Below are 23063 nucleotides of genomic sequence, written 5' to 3' on the forward strand. Positions count from 1 at the left end.
ACCAGAATCTTTCATTTTACTGGAAAAGCAAACAATGTCATTTTATGAGTCTCACTTGAAAAGAAAGCTGCACTTCCCACATTCAATTGGATCTACTACATAAAACTGTAGCCAAGCTTGGAATTGGAGAGTCACACTGCCGAGTCCTTCTTTCCAGTAAAATGAAAGTATGAAAGTAGATACCTAAAGGGATACACTTAGAAAGATGAAAACTGCACTGTCATTTTAACACTGATCTAATAAGATCTTTAGTAAGAATTTTTGAGCAATTCACTTACAGGTGATTTACAAAAGGGACATCTTCAGTGTAATAGTGACCTATTGGCTAGTTTAATAATCTATAGAATATGTGATCTAGGGAATATGACTCCTAAGACATGAAGGGGAAAATAATCAAAGCTTAACAGCAGAAACATTCTGGATTAGTAACATATAAGCACAGCACAGACTACTTAGTTCCTCTTTCTATGGCACTCCTGTCAATCCAAAATAATCAATCTGATGTACTTTCTACTCTCACCTCTGGGAAGAGTCATATTTGCATTTGACCTTTTGTTGGCATCTGTTTTTACCAGATCACTGTGTACTCCAGAGAGGTAAATATGGGACAGAAAAAATGGCTATATTTTAATCCAAGAAAAATAAAGGAAATGGAAATTAAATATACATATATATATATATATATTAAGGTTATATATATTATATAAACTTATATCTAAACTTATATATTATATCTATGTTTAAGTTTATATGTTATATATAAACTTATGTATTGTATATATAGCTTATATATATTAATATATATATATTAAGTATATATATATTAAGTATATATATATATTAACAGAAGATTGTTTTCTGCATGGAAAGCATTCTTCCCATGTGCAACACCTCTAGGCCTTCTTATTCTAATTGTTTGGGCTGTATCTTCCTTAATGTTAAAGGACTTCCGTAGCACATGATGCGGCAGCATGGAAATGTTTCAGAGCTAGTTAGAACTGTCTAGCTCTCTGAACTACTAGAGAAATATGCTTTTTTTGAACTAGAACAAAAATAGACAGGGGGAGGAACAACTCCATTAAGCTTCTAAATAGTACCTATGTTTTCCAGTACAGTTTTCCACAAGGTTTACCACTACAGCGGAACTGGTAAAAGCATTGCTATTGCAAGAATGGTCAGCTGTAGCACAGTCTTTCAGGGCTTCTTCGTAAACTGAACTAAAGTACATTTTTTCTCAGGAGCAGTGAAAAGTCAGCCTGGTCTGAGAAATATTTCTATATAAAGGCGGAAAGAGACAGTGGAGTCAAAATGAAACAAACAAAAAAAAAGTAATATGTTAAAGAAAACAGTGGGGGTGGAGAAAAGGAAAGAGGAAGGATGAGAGGTGTTAATTTAGGAGGTTTGGTGATAAGAAGTGTTTCCAGTGACCTGCTGTGTATTCTCACTTTTTTTTTTTTTTTTTTTTTTTTTTTTTTTTTTTTTTTTTCTGTCTCAAAGTCTGATTATCGTTCAGTCTTCTGCGACTGTCAAGAATAATGTGCAAACTTCTAATTCTGGGCCATCATTAGCATCAATCTTTCCAAACCACATATGAAAGTGCAATTTAAAAATTCAGTAAGGCAGTGTGTGCATGGTGTATGCTTACCTGAAAGTGAAGCTTTTTGACCTTCATCCAAAAAGAAAAGAAAATTCCAGGTAATATATTTTATATTTTAAACTTAATTTATATTGATGTATGAAACTTGAAATCCCTGATTTTGTGATTATAAGTACAAACATCTTGTCCCTCTTAAAATAAAAAGAAGATGACAGTTCAGTGTCTAAATTTTAGTGCCAGCAGTAATATGCCATCAGTATGTACTCAACCAATGCCTGGGAACTTTATTTTTTCATTTAGCTTTCTTAGAGATGAGAACACATGATAAACCTATCAGAGGTACCATCCCTCAACCTTTGCTGGCAGCCTGGGTGATAGAGCCTGCTTTACATTCAGACAGAAGACAAATTAGACTGCACTGTGCTCAGGCTTCATGCTCTCTTCTTGCAGCAGAACGCATTCATCTCTTCACTTTGATTGAGAGATACTGGGCAGTGTGCTGGTAAGAGGGGAGGAGGATGGAGTCAAAAATCAGGGAGGAGGGAAGAAATGTAGGAAGGAGAACAGTAGTAAAAATGCCTAAGAAATTCAGGGCCTTACAACCCTAAGTGAAATATCCTGATAATGCATAGAGATGGAATACAAGGTGAAGGCACATTCTCAAAAATTCATTTCAGTTATTTAGAAATGAATGTGTTTCTAGAATCAGATTAACCCAGAGCATGAAGGGGAAGACATGACAAGATGCAGACTATAGCACACATTATCCAGCACATATCCAGACTTAGATTTAATTGGGAACCAGATGTCTGAATTCCTTGAAAAATGATTTATTCCTTCTTTCTTACTCTCTAGAATATAAACTGAATAATAATGAGTTAACAAAAATAAAAATAGAAGAAGAATAAAATAGATTGGAAAGAAAGATTAATTAAGAAATTAACAACTGGCTGCTTCCAGCTTTAGACTTTCTTGTGTACAACCAGAAATTATTTGGCTACACTCTCCTCCTTCCATTTATATTCCACATGTTCACACAACAGCAATACTTGTGTCTGCAGAATTCAACATCTATTTTCCTTCCACTTCCAAGACAAACTAAAATACAGGCTGCTTAAGAACAAAATTTATTTTTATCCTTCAGCTTTCAACTCTTACAGAAGGTAACTTATTTTATTTATAAAATTATGGAAATGAACAGTAAGAAATAATAAATACAATCTGTCTCTAATCACTAAGTGACAAAACTTATTGTTTTGCTATTAGCATGAAATTGAAGGACCATAAGTGGTGTGTATCTCCTCAATTACACTGGTACTGTAAACAAAGAAGTTGATTATACTGATCAGTAAACCTGGTAAAATAATACATTATGTATACGTATATGTATACAATTTTTCTTCAATTTCTATGGGATCTATGCAGTTTTGTTATCTATGCAGTGTTCTGATCACAGAGCTAAGCTCTTTTTGGTAATGCTTTAAGAAGTTTAATTAATTAAAGCAAATTTTGAGTTTTCATATGATTCAAAGTAATATTTTAATAATGGCATGCCTCTTTTCTTCCCTTAAATATTATTTCAAACATCTATCTCCAGCACTCTTATTTTGGCAATGATTCTATGAAATTTGGCAGCATCAGACATCACAGAGCCTAACTGTGAAACAATGGTGCATCCCTTCACATCTGCTAAAACTAAACTGGTTTCATTATTATGTTATATATTCATTGCAGCATATTTGATGTTTTTTATGACAGATACTACCACCTATCAGTTTCCAAATAAGATTTTGAATAGGTAAATATATAACTTTATGCCTCAAAACAGTTTAGAAAAATGGAAGAAATATATATATATATATATATTCTATATACCTGTGTTTATAGGTTGTGAAATAATTAACCTGAAATATTGCTTTTCTTTTCTTTGTATACAATTGCTATTTATTAGGAAGAAGAAGCTCTAAAGAAATTTTAGAATAACTTTTTAAAAATAATTTTAAAATATTTTTAAAATATATATTTTGTAATTCCCTTTGGGGGAATTAAAAAATAATAATGATAAAGGAAAAAAATATTCTTGTCTATCAGTAAATCTCTTTCAATCTCTATCAGTACAAATCTCTTTCTATTATTTCAGTATTTTAACTGCTTTTTAACTGCTTGTCAAAAATATATTAATAAGAAGGAGTATTCAGGAAGATATACTCTTTAAAGAGTATTCATTTCAGTGCACCTTCAAGGCATCTTCTAGGATGTGCTCTTTATTCCTCATGCATAAAATGATTAATCATTTATAATAACACTAGTATCAATAGCAATAACTGAAAATGTTATTTGTATCATGTCATTCCTTTATAAATCTGAACTGATTCACAAATTCCTTTTAAAGAAGACTTGCAATAAGTCTCTGAGATTATAATTTATCTAAACGGAACCTTAAGTGATTTATCAAAAGTTACACATGCAACAAATCTCTTCCTTAGGAAAAAATAGTCAGTTTTTTTTTTGTTTGTTTGTTGTTTTTTTTTTTTTTTTTTTCATTAAGAAGACAATAAAAATATTTATTTATTTATTATAGGAAAATATTTCTGAATTTCTTTAATTAGTAAATAAGTATTTAATTTTCAGTTTGCAAACATATTACATTAGCAATTAAAAGTTGGTTCTATCTTTGTTTTGTCTGTAAGTCATGTAGTACTTTCACTGTTCTCTGATGGGGTCATTTATGTAACTAATTAATGTATCACAAGCTGGAAATCATTTATATATATGATTATAAATACACATAAAATCATATATACAGATACATTATATGTTATTTACATGTATATATAATATGTATATAATTATGTATTGTATATACATGTACTCTATGCAATTCACTATTCAAGTGAAGCACATTACATAAAAATGAAAATTAGTCAACAGACACAATACAGAATGAATCTGTTAGAGAATATTTATGTAGAAACCTGAATTTCAGTTTTAAAATATAATAATAATAATAGTACCTTTTTACTATAACTATAAATAGCAGAGTGCATTAAATGAGGCACAAAAGTTTTGACAGAAGCACAAAACCAAAATAACATCATGCAGATTAAAGCTTTCACCTCTCCATGTTAAATGGTTGGTCTGATGACATGAGAAGGGAAAAAGTGAATGGGATACACTCATCTATTTTCAATAAAATGTTTAATTGTTCATTTTTACTATTATTTGTTCAACACATATTTTTATTGTAAAACCAACAAGCATAATAATCTAATTTCAAATTAATTTTATTTTAAAATGATCTGTGTAATTCATGGATTTTTTTTTTCTAAAAAAAACTTTTTCATCTACTTTTGTTACAAGTAAATTTTTTGAAACAGTCTTGGGCTTATAGTACAAGCATAAAATATGAACTCACTATTTCACTAAGGATATCTTATATATAGTTTGCAGTCTTTTGAGATGTTGAAAGAGAACAAAACTGTAGATCAATAGGTTTAGAAAGGTGAGCTACAGTCATTATGATTCTTAGAGCAGTTAAACTCCACGGCTGTTCCTGAAAGTGCTGATAATCAGATTCTTTCTTCCCTTGCATTTTCTAAGAGCAGCAAAGCATAAAATGGAGTGAGATGTGTAAATGAGACTAGTTTTGGAGAAGTTTCACATAAGATGATGGCTAAGAGAAAATCTATCTCATGCTCCAAAATTTAAAAAGATCTTGGATATGAACAATTTCCTTACAATCACCCTCAATGTTGTCATCATGTACTTGAAAAGAGTTTTTTTGATTATTTCTTTGTTTTGTTAGCACAGGAAAATTCTTGTTAGCACTGAAAGCCAAGTGGAGTCCTTACACTGTTTTTCTTGAGTAGAAGAATAAAGAAAAACAAATGTAACAAATGATTAGAACAACAAATGTAAAGGGTAAAACATAAAGGCTAGGATACTTGCCTAGCAGTAATGATACACTAAGAATACATTTATTAGTAAAAATAATTCTTAAATGTATCTCTGTAAAGAATACAGTGGAGTCCAGAGTAACTGAAAGTACATTTCTATTAGCAATATTATTATGTATACAACTATTTCAAAATATATTGTTACAGATTTTTTTTTTTTTTTCAGAGTATCTAATAAGAATTTTACTGTAAAATTGACATGAAGATACTTAGTTCCTGTACTTTTCTTCTACCCTTCTAATCAAATGTAATTTTTGAAAAGGTCTTTATCAATTTTACATAACTAGGTGTCCTGGTTTTGGCTGGGAGAGAGTTAATCTTCTTCATACTAGCTGATATAGTGTTGTGTTTTGGACTTAGGATGAAACTAATGCTGATAACATGTTTTAGATATTGCTAAGCGTGCTTGCACTGAGTCAAGGACTTTGGCTTCTTATGCTGTGGAATTGGGCTAGGGATGCACAGGCAGATGGAAGGGGACAGAACCAAGTCAGCTGACCCAAACTGACTAAAGAAATATTCCATGCCATCTGATGTCATACTTAACAATAAAACCAGGGAGAGTGGACCAGGAGAACTGCTGTTGCTTGGGGATTGGCTGGGCATCATTTGACTGGTGGTGAACAATTGCATTGTTCTTCACTGCTTATTATTATTGCTGTTGTAGTTGTTGTTGTTACTTTTTAAAATTTTCATTTTCTTATTACATTGTCCTTATCTCAACTGATGAACTGATGAGTTCTTGCACATTTATCTTGTTTTGATTCTCTTCCCCATCCCACTTCAGGGGAATGAGCAAATGGCTGTGTGGTACTTAGCTTCTTGTCAGTTCAAACACAAGGTCATTTCACATATCAGAATATTAATTTTATAAAGCATGTATAAAAGATGCAAAATAAGTCACTTCTGGGGGGACACATATCTACTGTGCTGCCTGAACATTACTCCAAAAGGCTTTGATGGAAAACTATAAAGGCATTCCACAGGGCACGTTCTGGTTCCAGTTTAAGAACTTCCCAGTTACTGGTCCAAGTATGGAATAGAGATAACAACAGAAAGTTTCAAATTTAAGGACATTCCTATAAGACATTCAGGAATTGTTTCTACAGCCCTAGTTATGGAGCTTGTGTCTTCATATGAATATCAAAATGTTTAAGCACTAGGAAAAATGGTTTAGGGTTCTCTATAAAATCAGGGTTGTTTTGTTGAATGCATTTTTAATGTGTATGCATGTATGCATGCATGGATATGTGATGTCGTATGCCTATCCCGGTGGTATATGACACATATCAAAAGTAGGAACATGAATTATTATTTTTATGCAGTACAACATAGCCATTTATGCAAATGAGGATTTCAGTTACTAAGTGATACATGGATATGACACAGTGATATTTTTCTATTTCTGGGTAATAGCATGAGATATGGTTACAGGCTCATTCCTGATATTTGTAGAATTCCTGAAAAGATCACCTACTTTATTAAGACTTGTTCTATTTGACTTTTGTTGAGGTCATAAATACAATAAAATCTATTTAAACATGAAAAATAATAACTGACAAAAGGAGCACTGCCATTCTCCTGCCATCCTCCAGAAGATTTAAGATTAATTTATTATTCCAGAAGTATAATTCCTCAGTGACCTTTCTTCAACATGCACCAAGCAAGGTATGCACCATTCCATCTCTTTACGTTACCTCAAGATTTTTTATCATGTGTCTACAAAATAACTGTGAGTCACTAACAGCATAAGCAGTGTTTACTAACACCATGGTCATTAAGGTATTTAAACAATAAAATGTGGGAAACTTTCTTTCCTGCTCAAGTTTTCCCTTCTCTTTTAGCTAAGTTCTTAATAAATATGTAATGTATCCTAAAGCCCTATAGAAATCTTACAATTCATAGGATGAAATATAAAGATTAAGTTTTAAAAAATTAATATTAATCTTTTGGAATAAAAAAGATGATTTTAATGAAGAGATGCTTGTACGTAGAGCATCATATGTAAAGCACGTAGAGAAAATGACTGGGGTAGTGTGGTCAATAAGAATAATGAAACTTAAATACAAGAAGGAAATTAAGTATTTTCAGATATTATCTCATATATTTTGAGGTCTCATATAATTGGGAAAAGTTCTACAAGACACTTCATCTGGGCTATCAGCCACATCACATTTTAGAGAAGCACCTTTTTAGAGGAGCATTCATAGAATCATAGAATATCTGAGTTGGAAAGAACACACAAGGATCATTGAGTCCAAATCCTGGGTCCCCAAAGGACTGCCTAAAATAATAAATAAATCAGATCATGTGTCTGAGAGCATTGGCCAAATGCTTCTTGAACTCTGGCAGGCTCTTTTGAGATAATTCAATTTCTAATTGAGATAAGGTGCTTCCCTATTACTTCCTAATGTATCAGTCCCTGGCTCTTCTCTATCATTCAGGACTCCTTCCCCTACTAAATCTAGTTTAAAGTTCTGCCTATAAGTCCAGCCAGCTTGTTATGTAGGACACTCTTGTCTCACTCGGTCAGAAGAGCCCAGTCACCTCTTGGTCTAGTGGTTTTCTGGTTAACTGTCAATTCCCTTATATAGAGAGTTCATCAATGTTATATATTTAGTACTTCATTACCAGAATACTGTCCACTCCAAATTAAACTCAAAGTAGGTATACTGTGGCTTTTTAAACAGGGCAATACACTGGTTCCCGTCAAAAACCCACAGTGGAGAGTTGTGGATGTCCAGCTTGTTACCTCACACTGCTAGATATTATACAGGTAAATTCAATGTTTTGTTGATAAAAGAAAACAAAGAAGCAAATAAGGATTTGAATGATTATTTCAGCTTCATAGTACAATTTCACCAATTTATGCAGACAAATCAGCTCTAAGCTATTGACTGTGAGATTGAATGAAGTTCCTTCTTTGGAAACAGATAAGTCCTTAAAATCTACTTAATGATTTACAAAAGCATCACTAATAAGTGTTCTTGTTAGAGTCACAGACAGCTACTTCTTTACGATGCAATTTATTGTCTTCAGTGAAAGGTGATAATAACAACCTTGGATTTTAGGCATGCAATAATTTAATTGACTGCCTGCCCTGACACAAAAGACTACCTGCAGTTTGCTTATCTAGTAGAAATATCAGACAGTAATTATAAATGTAATTGGTATTTCAGTCAGGTTTCACATGTGAGCCAGTATATACAACCAGCACTGAGACCCATTCTTAGCTCAGATTATATAAATCAGAAGCAAGTTCCTTACCAGTATAACTATTTTTTCTCTATGTACCATTGTCACAAACATATTTTTGTGAGTTCTGGAATCCTGATATTGTCTTCTGGTTACGTATTTATAACACACTAAATTAGATTTCCAAAATTATTCACATTCATAATTACATACAGAAGTAAATTTTCTGAACACAAGAGTCATCTGTCTGTCACCAGAATCAATGGCCTGTAGGCAACTTCTTGCATAGTAGTGTTTGTTTGTGTGTTTGTATTTTACAATAGTAATAGTTGTTTAATTATACTCTTAAAAAAGTGAAATGCAAATATTCAGCTCAAGTTTAGAGAGTGTTGGAGGAAACGGGGAGACTGAGGTAGGTTCTATCATTTTACAGAAGAGAATCACTAATACTAATACATATGGAAAGTCTACTCAGAAACACTGACATGCCAAAAAGATCAGTAAGTCACTTTCTAAAACAAGAAAAGGCTCTGAAAACAATACAGTCTATCGATAGTAGTAGGAATTTAGCTTAGTTTTTTGTGTGTGCGTGTATGTGTAGTTGAATTGTGATTGATTGTTGATTGACAATAAGCACATTCATACATCTAGAAGCAGAACCATGATACAGTGCAAAACACGTTAAGTCAGCGATACGCTAGGTCATTATTAATTATAATTCTCCACTATTTAACATTGTGATTCTTTTCAAACACTGGGAAAAAAATATGTGCTTATTGTTCACAAAACAATTCAGCTGAGACAGAGATGTTTATGATTCCTAGTGCCATCAATAAACTACATTATTTTCAGTGTTCTAAAAACATATAGTCCTTATTAGTACTGTCTAGCAATTAATATTGGCTAGCCTTCTTTCCAATTTCACTGCCTGTTGAATACCCTCTCTTTCTTCCTGTAGGAAAAATGTCCAGTACCCAGTACCTGGGTACTGCAGCTGAAAACCTGCATCTCAACATACTAAGGCATCAGCAAAAGAGACATATAGGAGGGCATAAGTTTCATTGCCACTTTGGAGTGTCTTTCCAGTAGTTATTTTGGAGTCTCCACCAGACATTTCTTTCTCCATTTTTTTCTCTTCTAGAAGAAGAGTTATTTACTTCTACAAGTCCTTTCCTTTCCCTACAGAATCAGAGCTATACAATGTAGGGTATTTCCTCTATTTCTAAATAAATTTTCTGTGATATTCAGGGACTTGATAACATTTGCTTCTGACTGAAGCTTAGGCAAAGATACGACTACTGTACTTAGTGGAAAAGGAAATCAATCCTATATAGACAGAATTAGAGACATTAGAGTTCCACTTACTCCTTCCTAGGTCAATGCATTTTATTCTGTATTACACATGTTCATTCTTTTTGTTCACATCTTGTTGTTTGGTCTTGCTTGGCTTTAAATGTCAATAAGAAAAAAGAAAGTCCATTGGAATTTATTTATTTATTTGTTTATTTATTTTTATCTGCTGCACACAGAGATTTACTTTAATGATTTCAGGATGGGGAAGAGTAAAATAAAGCTAATGAGATTCAGTTCCTTCATTTATATATATATATATATTAAAAAATAAAAAATAAAAAAAAATACTTCCATATATATACACTGTGACCAATAGACCAGTATCTTCATATTAGCAAGAGATTTACGTTGTATAACAAGGAGATTACACTTGAAGACTTCATTCATGCATTTTTCAGTGAGCAGACATTTCTTATCTCTAATAAGCCTTTGCTCAAAAGCTGAAGTTATTCCAGAAAGACTCATATTCCCATATATCCGTTCCTAAACTCGCATTATCATACATTTGATCTTGTATTTGCTTACTCAAAGTATCAGATTCCTGCCTGCACTTTTCCTTCAGGACATCCATCTACCTTCAGCATTTCTGTTTGTACTGTTGTATGCAAACATGTTGGTGGATTGATGTGTTATAACATCACCAACAATATTCTTGACATTGCTGAAAATTAATCGAAGAATGTCAACATTATTTTATCTGGTTTCATATGTCTAATATTCAAACAAAACTATAAATGATGAAAGGTATGAAACTCAGGAGTTAATTGGCAATGTTGATCGATTTCACTTCATTTCTTTCAGATGCAACAGGGAGTATGCTTTCAGCTGTTTCAGTGTTCATAGTGGAACAGAGCAGATGAGATTATCAAGAATTTGAATTATGTATTAAATTGCAGAGAGAGGTTTAGATGCCTACAATTTCCTGTGTTTATTTTTATTATTTATTAATTGTCTAAATGAAACATTGAAGACAAATGAAGATCCAAAAAGAAAAGAGAAAAAATGGGTAAACAAACCAATTCCCTGTATTACTCAAGTATGTACATTCTGCATATTTACATTCTTTACTCATCTGTTGACTTAAAAATGTTCTGGATTTAACAGTCCAAAGCAAGATGGCTGTTAAAAAGTACAGTCCATTCCAATTCTTGATATCTGTTAATACTTGTAATTCAGACGATCTGAGTGCTTTTGAAGTCCCAGTGATACTACCTAGGAACCATGCTAACAACTGCTAATGACTGACTCACACAATGATAACAACGGGTAGCTTGATAAAAATGTAGGCACACCACCCAAACACTTAGGCTATAGTTGATAGGTTTTAAGAAAGGAAGATTTATACAGAAAAGCACCACATATGTGAAATGGAGGAAGGTGTTTTTTTTCTATTTTGCTTGAGTTTCCTCTCCCCCCTCTTCCTTCCTTTCCTATAATTCTGTAGGATTTTACACCAACCCAAATTTCAGAAACAAATTAATTCTATTCCAGGAACAAGACTCTATCCAGATCACATTTTGTACAGTCAGGAAGGAAGTTATGATATGCCACAAACAAGTGCCTCATAGCAAATTTGCTACATAGTCCATTCATCTTTGCTTGTCAGAAAAAGGAGCACAGTGGATTGACAGATGCTTACTGCATACTTTTTTTTTTTTTTCTCACTGAAGATTCCCCCCTCACCCCTTCCCCCATACAGAAAACTCTCACATTTTTAAGCCAGTGAAACTGAAGATGGAAATGAGACACAATCAAGATGAAACACTCTAAGAAATAAGTCAAAATTATGTCTCTAATCAACTATTTTCTCTGGGGCCTAGGATATTAGGTAGTTTGGTGCAAGCTTAAGATGACTCATAACAACTCCTTATCTCCAACAGTATAAATTAGGACTTGTTTTAACTTTGCAATTCACTTTCTCTACTCTGACTTCTTGTTTTATGCATATAATTGGAAACAACAAAGAAACGTCATTCTCTAGAGGTAGGAAAAGGAAATTCACTTCTTTCCAAAAACCCATCTTCAAGACAAGACAGAGAAGAAAAACAAAAACAATGAGGAGAGAAGAGTTATACAGAAGAGTAATGGACAGTTAGCACCCACTCTACCAAATACAACAGCACACATTCACACAGTCTACAGAAATACCCTATCTTTGGCATAACTTCCTCTAGCTCAGACTTGAATAAAACATCATCGCTGTCTGTCCCTTGTCAGGATCTTAGTAGTGCTGGGAGACTGCACAGGAGAGGCACAAAAGAATTAAAAAATAATAATAATAATAATAATAATAATAATAATAAAACTCTGTATCCATTCTGAAAATGATTTATTCTCTAACAGAGAAATGGAGAATCCTCTTATGATTTACTGCTGTGTTTTAAAACTGTAAAAGTTTCAAAACTAGTTCTGAGGGAATAAATCACAAAAGATTCTGATTTACACATCTCCTTTATTCAAATATTAATTACTGTACATGTTGTAAAACAACATGTCAACAACAAGCATTTCTGTGCAAATAAAGGAACAAATTGAGGAATAACTGGAACACATTTAGGAATAAGTTCTGAGTGTGATTTCAGACACTGTCAGTCAGGTCTGCTTTCTCCAAAAGGTAAAGACTGCTGAAAATTACAGGTCCGGTATACTTCTCCATGTCCAAACCAGATACTCTTGTTAATCCATTCAGTGTCTACACCATATTCAACTTCCCCTTACTCTACCCAGATGCATGTACAGAGAGAGGGAGAACTCTGACTTACAGGCTTGTTCCTGCCTGTTCTAAAATTTCTTATGCCAAAAAGAAACTTACAACCATCCTGGGTCTCTACATTCCCCTATTTATTTATATTGTTATGTAGGACTTAATCACAATCAAGTTCTCGTCAAAATGCTATGAATCAAATGAACAATTTTTTCAGACATCACTGTGAAGTCTGTGATATTTCACTTATGGTAAAAGCTGTAGTTTTCTTCAAAGAATCAGTCTATCTAATGTTTGCCTTACTACTTTGAAGCACTACCTATTTTACTTTTCTCTTTAAATTCTCCAAGGTATACTTGCAGCAATATTGCACTGCATTGCTGAAATGCAACCATTAAAGTTTTGTTCAGCAAAGACAATGCCACTGCATATAGTATGTATTTGCTATATTGACATCAGGAGACCATAACATAAATAGAGACACTTATTTTGAAGTCAGTGTAATGGAAAATTTGGAGAACACAGCATTTCCATACATGTGATATCCCTTTCAAGGATGAAATAGGAGAATTAATATCAGAAGAGTACATGCATTCAAAGAATTCTAGAAATGCTGTACAAAACCTCCAAACATATATTTAATGGACTGAGCTTTCTCAGTATTTTGTAAGATCAGGAAATATAACATTGAGATGGGATGAATATCATAACATTGCTATATTTAAAGATTGTCAGTTAACTTTTGCATTTGTCACAAATATTTGAATTTTAATATGCAGTTTTAATAGTCATAATACCCTTAACTATTATACCCAGATCAAAGAAACCTCTGGATTTCTATTCATAGTGAAAATTTATAATTGTCAAAAAATTGACAATTGTCAAAGAATTGACAAATCTTTTTGCTAGCCATCTGCCAACAGCAGTTTACAAAAACAAATATGTGAACCTCTGAATTCAAGAGGCAGTTGTCCCTTCCCTAACCGCTTATGCATATTTGCAGAAAAAAAAGTATTTGACAGATTGTTATCTGAACTTACCTTTAAATTTAATGAAACTAATGAATACCCTTTCTTTGATGACAATTATGAAGTTTTACAAAGGTTTGAAGTTCCCAACTTTTCTCACTTCTTCATCCTTTTCTTGGAAGTATTATTTATTAGCAACCATAAATTGGAATGCTAATATAGAAAAATATAAGGAGGAACACATACAATATAGAAGGAAATAGAAGAACAATACTTTAACATCATAAAATGAAGATTGTGAATACAAAGATTAAGTAGCTAATATGAATGCAGAAGACTAAGATGCAAGCGATTTCTAATGAACAGATATATATAGCAAAATAAAAAACTTGTATATGCATATAGGAATGTTTATGGGATTATACCAAGATAAATGGGTTCCTCAGATCTAAATTGGAAATTCTCAAATTCACAGCTTGAGACAGTTAAAATGTAAAAGTGCAGTGTCACAAATGCAGACTTATTTAGAAATAAAAGGGGATATGAAGGTTAGGACAATGTTATCCTTTTGATATATTTTTAGAAGAGCTTTCAGGTTATAAAAGATAATGAGGAAAACAACAACAAAAAATAAAACAAAACAAACAAACAAAAACAAACAAACAAAAAACATAGCTTATGCAAAGGAACCACACATTTTAGTGAACAGATGTAGAAATGACACTTCAGAGAATTCATGATTAACTTGCATATCACACTAAAACTTCTACATGTACACTTTTTTATGAAGGATGGTGGAATTATAAAGTACAGGCCAAAAACTTCAAGCTCAGATTTCAGAATCCAACTGAAATTACAAAAAAGCAAACTGCAATTTAACTTAGAAAAGAATACAAAAAAAAATCCCTGGAGAAACTACACAATCTATCCCTCACAAGGCAAAGAGAGAAAAGGCATTTCATAAAAAAATCTCTCTCAGTGTCTCTCCAGAAATGCAATAGTGTTCTGGAGAGTTTGCCTATCAAAATTAACAGAATAACACTGAAGGTATGTATGGCATCTCTTTTCATTTTGTTCTGTGTATGCTTAATAACTTCACTTAATCTGAATGTCTTAGACGGTTCTGACAAAGTGATAGCACTGTATTTAGATGAGAAAATTAAAAGGCTTTAACACATTGCAATTGGTTATGAAGGAGGAATTTTTATCAGAGTCCACATGCTAAAGAAAAAAAAAAGAAAAAAAAAAAAAAAGAGAGAGAGAGAGAGAAGAACCTATTCAGGATATTAGCTGACTTAAGGATATTGTAAGGACATTGAAAAAGATGGATGTTGCAGCAACAGAGATGTTTACCTTTTCTGACAGATAAACTTTAAACTGGTAATATTTGTCTTAGACTGCATTATCATCATTGCTACAGTGTTTCCTGGAAGTGTACTATCAGTATCTGCAAGATTAGAATCTATTTTTAATTAGCCATGTTAGTTTGTAACATTATTTAAACACTAATTTCCAAGTGTATTTTTAATGATTTAACTGATAGGAGATAATGAAATGAGAATAACCTTGAAAGGATTCTTTCCCTTTCTACTTACAGTACTTCATATCTCAATAACATTTCTATTGCTTGTTAAGACTATTTATAGTACTACATTTGCATTTTATTTTGATTAGCCGTGTTTGAAAAAATCAGTTTTCAACTTTCAAACTTTCTACTTTCAAAATTTGTGTTCTCTGTCTAAAGGTTTAATGTGCAACCTCACATGTGTGGAACACTTCAAAGGTACAGCTTACAACTCTTTTTTTGATCTTAGCATTTGCGCTCACAGAGAATTCTGGTTGAACAAAGATTGCAAGTAATTGCTGAATTGGATGTTTAAAACAAACCTGGCTAGAAATACAAATATAATAACTAATATCTCAACTACTAATATTAGAAAGTTCCCAGTTCAGAGAATGGTCTCTGAAATATTCAGGGAAGATCTGGGAAATCACTTCAAACTGGATTATCTGTTGCACATTATTTTTCTTTTTTTTTTTTTTTTTTTTTTTTTTTTTTTCAAGGACAAGGAGGTGTAAAGGATTCTTAAAAGTAAAATAAAGTTTAGTATTATGCTTTTTTTTGTTTGTTTGTTTGTTTGTTTTTTTACAAGCAGCACCTAGCCATTTTAAAAGAGAACTGAACTGTAAGCAGATATTTGTTCTGATATTTTTTTTTTATTTTTTTTTACCTCCAAATAAATATTTCTCTCCAGTCTTAACTTGCAGAGGGCTATTTGTTCGCACAGCTGAAGCTTCATCTCCATCAATGGTGAGAACAGCAAAATTTTCCTTAGCTAGGAATCGAACTTCATGCCACTGCCCATCATTGAGACCAGAGCCTATAAAGAACAGAAAACATTGGAATATTGTACTTAGTGCAACATTTATTATCTGTAAGTGGTTAGTGTGTCTCTCCCAAGCTCATAATGTAATTACCAATGAAGCCTACTTCAGAAATGAATTAATTTTAGTGTGATAACGAAGTGCTATTTTAAAGTAATTATTACAATAATAATAATAATAATAATAAAATCTTAAATACAAGTCTTGCATCTACAAAACTGTCCATTTTTCAGGTATAATTATTTCTAAATATACGTGTTATCGCTCACCATCTTGTATCCATCAAAAGGCCATATTCCATATTTTACTAGTGAGGAATATCTCTTAATTGTGTCTATGACCAAGTTTAAAAGGAAAATACATTGATTAAACCATTTAATTATAGCCAGTAACAAGGCCACACAGGGCACATTATGCTTCTGATTGCTGACTCTATCAAAAGCCAGATATTTCCAGTAGAAAGGAAAGAAAAAAAGAGGAAAGGAAAAGACTCATGTGGAACGAGTTCACCAGTAATGCTCTCATTGAGATGGGTCATTAGTCAAAAAGCCATTACAAAAACAACAAATGTCTACCAAACAAAAGAATCTTAGGGGAGCATCATTCTATACTGACAGCACTGATGTACATGGATCTGTCCATTCACTTTTTTTTTTTTTTTTTTTTTAAAAAAAAAGGACTTAAATATTGTTTCCTTGTCTTCAGCACGTGTCAGGAAGCTATTTTGCCCAGCATATTAAGCTGGCATTTAAGATAAGCAAGAGTATTGATTTGTTCCCATCATTATTTTGCAGGTAGGTTAGGTGATGTCAGCAAATAAGTAGCAAATACTCCAGTAAAAGCAAATTCCAAATCATGGCACCTCTTTAAAACAACATTTTTCCTCCACCTAGATAAAGGTGCTTTCACCTTGGCAAGGTGTACCTTAGAATCCTAGAATCCTAGAATCTGGAATATTGGAAGGGATCTACATGGATCATCAAATCCAACTGCTAGGTCTACACAGGAACACCCAATAATCAGACCATTTGTATGACAACATTGTCCAAAAGCTTCTTTGAACCTCAGCAGACTTGGTGCTGTGACCACTTCCATAGAGAACCCAATCACTGTCTCAATAAAGAACCTTTTCTCCTAATATCCATCCTGAACCTCCCCTGTCTCAACTCCATGCCATTCTCTTGTATCCTATCACTGGTCACCAGAGAGGAGCCCAGCATCTATTCCAGGAATATTCCAATATATAACAGCTTCTGTGTTGTAACAGTACTTGATCTTGTATCTTAAACACATAGAAGCATGTGAAAAAATAATAATATTTGCTTCCCATTTTGCTTCCCATTTTCAGGAAGCTGTAGGCTACCATGAGGTCTCCCCTCTGTCTTCTCTTCTGCAGGCTGAACAGTTCAAGTGACTTCAGCTGCTCTTCACTATTTTTGCAGCCCTCCTTTGGACACTGTCTTATAGTTTTAAGTCATTTTTGTACCATGATACCCCAAACTGCACACAGTATTAAAGGTGAGACCACACCAGCCGAGTAGAGAGGGACAATCACTTCCTTCCACCAGTTAGTAATGCTGTGCTTGATGCACCCCAGGACACAGTTGGTCCTTTTGTCTGCCAGGGCATGCAACTCTTATTCAACTTGCTGTCAACCAAAATGCCCAGATCCCTTTCTGAGGGGCTGCTCTCCAGCCTGTCATCCTCTAGTCTGTACCTATATCTAGTGTTGCCCCTTCCCATGTGCAAAATCCAGCACTTGTTTTTGTTAGACTTAAGATTGTTGCCAGTTGCCCAGCTGCCTGATTTTTCAAGATTTCTCTGCAAGACATTTCTACCCCCAACAGAATCAACAGCTCCTCCCAAATCAGTATCATAGGAAAACTTACTCAATACACCTTTTAGTCCTACATCCAAGTCATTTATGAAAATTCTGCCAAAATAAACCACAGTGTAACGCAATATGCTGTTTCTGAAATTAAATGGGGTGTGTAATATATGCAGAAGTATAATGGAAGACAAAATTTCAAAATATTCTAAGGAGTGTCATCTATGAACAAGGAATAATGCTAATGGCAAACAGGTATACCTAGATATTTAATGATTATTATTTATTTATATTTTTTTTTCACATGCTTCTATGTGTTTAAGATACAAGATCAAGTACTGCTACAACACAGAAGCTGTTATATATTGGAATATTCCTGGAATATTTATTAGTGTGAATAAAAGTGGCATATGCCTCTTAAAAATGTATCAGTAAGAAATGTTTCTGCCAAAGCTTATTCAATCTAGTGTAGGAAGAGATGAAAGAGCTAATATACTAAACATGAGGAAAGCTTTATTTCCATTTGTGAGCTGCTTTTTTATTTTCATTATATTTGGCAAGCAAATAAGAAACAGAAAAAACACTTTATTTCAACCAACATAAAATTATTTTCTATGGATAAACTCAGAAAGGAAAAGGAAGAAGATATGCTATTTTATAGAGTTCCAAGACAAAATTTTGACAGCATATTTATTCTATTACAACTGAAGTTTATTAAATCATAGAATCCTCATTTTCCATCTTAAGATGACCTATCTTTAAAAAAAAAAAAAAAATCATTTTCAGTTTTTATCAAATTGTTGCCCTGAACATTGTTGCCCTGAACGTTGTTGCCCTGAACTCAATAACAATGAGTAGAGACTTCCGGACAAAATTAAATCTTTGCTATTAAAACACAAGGGATTAAAATGGTAGCACAGGTCATTCATTCATGAGTCTACAGGGAAGTATGTTTAAAGCATTCCTTGGAAAGGGGAATATTGAAGAAACAAAACACTAGTCTGTAAGGAGAAAAAAATAAAATGCATCAGCGTAACTTGTACAACAATTCATATTATATCAAAGGATAAGCTTTGGTACCTTGACAAACTGTAACTAGAGAATTATGTCACGTTTCTAATGAGTTCTTCTAAATATGTCTGTCTCCCAAAAGTACTGAAATGCCACTAGTTTTCTCCTGGTTCTGTACTGATGTTTCAGCGTTGTCTGATGTATTTACACTGAAAATGTCTCTTCAAAAAAGTTCACTTTTCCCACTTTTATGAGCACTTCTTTTCATGCTTTGATAATTTTTCTGAGATTGTTAACTTTTCAGCCCATTTAAACAGAATTAGATATAAATATACATACAACACTGGGTGCAGGTGCCCAGGCTGTTTCAGGGGGCTGCCAGGCCACTCTGTGAGGTGAGGCCTGGGCTGCCCCATGCTGGCTCCAGCGGCTCCACCACACGGCCCGGCTGAGCCCCTTGGCCACGGGTGGGCTCTTCGGGGAGAGTGGAGCTCAGCAAGGGCCAAATGCTGCCCAGCAGTGAGGAAAGGAGTGCGAGAAGCAGATCTGTGAGCAGCCAGGGGAGGAGGTGCTCCAGGCGTCCAGCAGAGCTTGCCCTGCAGCCCCTGGAGAGCCCAGGCTGGAGCAGGGGAGGGGTGTGAGGAGGAAGGGGGCAGCACAGAGGAGTTGCTGGGGGTGACTAAAGCCCTGCTCCCCAGCCGGCACCACAAGCTCACTACCACGACTCTAAAAAAAAATGAATAATGCAATGATTTACGGAAAGAACCAGGCAGGGGGGAGGTGAAACAGCAATGCAGATGCATCAGCTGAGCAGATCGAATGGAAATCAAAGCATGAGGAGAGCTACAGGTTACCAGCAAAGTCTAATGCCATGCAGACATAACTTTGTGTGCACAGCATTTATCAAAGTATAATAAGGAGACACACTGCTGCCTTAAACTGCCTGTTAGAGGCATGATTGGAGAAGCACTGTATTAAATTTATTTACCTCTATAAGTTAGCATTGTTTCTTCTGGTTGCTGAAAGATCATACTGTATCTATTTTTGCATTTTGCACTTTATTGACTTTAAAATGACAAGTTAAGACTGTCTTCTTCTTACCTAGATATATTAACCATCCTCATGGAGCTTTACAATATGACAGTAATGTTCCCAACTCTTCCGTCTCAAAGTTGGCACAAAAATTCCATCACAATTTTGCATTTGCTTATGAAACTTTTTATTGATAATTTTACTGATGGATGATAATAAAGATTAGTCGTCATCTCTCAGTGAGTCCTAATTATTGTGTTTACAGAACAGCATTCCCCACTGGTGTAAGTAAGAACACTTTTTTTCTCTGCCACACTTTATCTGTTTTATATGCCTGTGTTTTAGAGCCAGTAGTGTCAATTTCCTTTTCTTAATGTGATAATGCTCTGTTGCAGGGACTTAGTTATTGTGATTCATAGCATATGGTCCCATAGAGGATAAGTTTGTATAGATGCATGACCTATTTTTATTGTAATATTTTATTACATGCCCTATATGTACAGCAGAATTATTTCTGTTTAGACTTAAAAAACAAACAAACAAACAAACAAACAAAAAAAAAAACAAAAAACATTTTTCTGCAAACAAAGATTGAATATTCAGAATAGAATATGGCTCCATTAAAGAATTTTCTGTTTTTAAGTATGTAATGGAGAACATCCAAATTCAAAATGATCATTTCTCATTACAGTTTAATCTGTCTTATCTGAGCTGATACATATATTTATTTGCATTCATTTCATCTTACTGCAGATTTCTGGTATACAAATTGAGGGGGAAAAAAAAAAAGAAATACATACTGCTAGCACCAAAAATTCCCTGCTGATTTCTGGAAAAGCTGGTTTCATATGCAAATTTTAAAATGTTAATGAAATACATTCTCCCTATCTCAGATTTCTATTTAAATTATATTATTTTAAAAGCAGGACTCTTGAGGTAAGCACTTTGATTGAACAAGAAGAAACAGATGTTTTGCTTATTACAGACATGGAGGAAGGACTGTATTAATGAATACCTAAAACTACAAGAGTTTAATACATAATAGACAATGTATGTAGATAACATCTGTTTGAGCTGTCTTGAAGAAATCTGTAGTAGCAAAAATATTAAATTCTTCAACAATTAATCTTGTGAAATAAAATCTTCCTGTAAAAGTTACCGACACAATTATTAGTTACTAATGAGTGCCAGATTATCGTCCGCTAATATAAATGGACATAATTCTTCTGAAGTCAACAGCATAACATTTGCTACATCAGAACAGAACCTTGTCATAATTTTGATATGACCAATATCTAAAATTCAGTTAAGAGATTTAATGTTTAAGACACAGAAAGAATAGTATCGTTAGCACTCTATGAAGCACTGAAGCAATGTGAGACTATGCTGCTGCACATACCTCTTTAGTTTTTACTGCTGTAGTGAATATTTTATGCTGTAATTTCTTGTAAATTCTATTGGGAGATGAAACCTAGGAATAAATTCTTATAAATTCTATTCAGGAGACCTGGAGACAGCTGAACAGAACAAGATGCAGATACACAAACAAACCTCAGAGGTGCTAGAAACAAGGAGGCTTTCTTGGGTAATCAGCAATAGCTGTGTGGATTTCCTGCAATCCAGAAATCCTGAAGTCTGTTCAAAGTTTCTGTGCTGATGGCAAGACCTGCTCTGTCTGAAGCAGAAGACAGAGGAAGTGATTTGACTGCAAATTCTTTCACTTTAGCCAGACATCATGTTTCATCTAAAGAGGGTGTTCTAGTTGCTATTTCTACCTAACCTCTCACTAATTCAGTACAACTTTGTACCAGGATTTCTGACTATAAGAAAATGAGCCAATAATATTTTGAAACATTCACTTGTGTTCATATACATAGTATTTAGTGTATTGATAGTCAATTGAAAAAAACAAAACAAAACAAACAAAAAACAACAACAACAACAACAACAACAACAACAAAACAGGATCTTATTTCAAGAGCTGTGCTTTTCTGTGTTTAGATAAATATATATATATATATATATATTTTAAACTGGAAAGACAAATCCATAGCTATTGCAATGGTAATGCTTTAGATAGTTTATAGAATAAACTAATTATATAATTATTTTTCAGGATATGATTCAGAAAAGTCTTTTATTTTATTTTTTTTTTAATTTATTCATTTTTAAGCTATCCAAATGATCAGAAATCTATGTTAGTAGCAAATGAAGTCCTCAAAGGGACCTTAATGGTGTAAAACCATTTTCCAGCAAAACCAAAACAATTATGACAAATTTTGTCCTCACATATAAGTCCAGAGGTATTTTAGAGGAATTTTAAGATCTGTTATTATGAACATGACAAGTTTTTGCCCCTCAGTGACATTTTATTTATACTGAGTTTTCTCTTTAAGTTAATGGCAAAGAAAAGGTGAAGATTTGGCATTGCTAGTCAGTCAAGGGAAGTGATTGTCCCACTCTGCTCTTCGCTGTGTGGCCTCACCTCAAGAACTATGTGCAGTCCTGGGCACCATAGTACAAAAAGGACGTGAAACAGTTGGAGAGTGTCCAAAGGAGGGCTATGAAGATGGTGAAGGGCCTAGAGGGGAAGACGTATGAGGAGCAGTTGAGGTGACTTGGCCTGTTGAGCCAAAGAAAAGAAGAGGCTGAGGGGAGACTTCATCATGGTCTACAGCTTCCTCACGAGGGGGAGTGAAGGGGCAGGCACCGATCTATTCTCTCTAGTGAACAGTGATAGGACCCACGGGTCTGGAGTGAAGCTGTGAGGTTCAGGCTGGATATCAGGAAGCGGTTCTTCACTGAGAGGGTTGTTGTGCACTGGAACAGGGAAGTAGTCACTGCACCAAGCCTGTCGGAGTTTAAGTGTTTGGACTGTGCTCTTAGTCATATGGTCTGAATTTTTGGGTAGACCTGTTTGGTGCCAGGAGCTGGACTCAATGATCCTTATTGGTCTCTTCCAACTTGGGATATTCTATGATTCTATTCTATGATTCCAAGATTTAGATTTAAATATGACTGTAGCCTTGTTTAA

At 33.8% G+C, this 23063-nt stretch overlaps 1 protein-coding gene across 3 annotated transcripts in view; it reads right to left on the reverse strand.

Annotated features, from left to right (window-relative positions):
* Window positions 1–23063, reverse strand: part of CNTNAP2 (contactin associated protein 2) — a 1137498-nt gene that overhangs the window by 498704 nt on the left and 615731 nt on the right. For all 3 annotated transcript variants that reach the window (XM_035319470.1, XM_035319471.1, XM_035319472.1), the window contains one exon: window positions 16005–16154. In XM_035319470.1, the coding sequence (XP_035175361.1) occupies window positions 16005–16154 (150 nt within the window). The remainder of the gene's footprint in view (window positions 1–16004; window positions 16155–23063) is intronic.

This window comes from Oxyura jamaicensis, chromosome 2 (genome assembly GCF_011077185.1).
Source record: "Oxyura jamaicensis isolate SHBP4307 breed ruddy duck chromosome 2, BPBGC_Ojam_1.0, whole genome shotgun sequence".
Lineage (NCBI taxonomy): Eukaryota > Metazoa > Chordata > Aves > Anseriformes > Anatidae > Oxyura > Oxyura jamaicensis.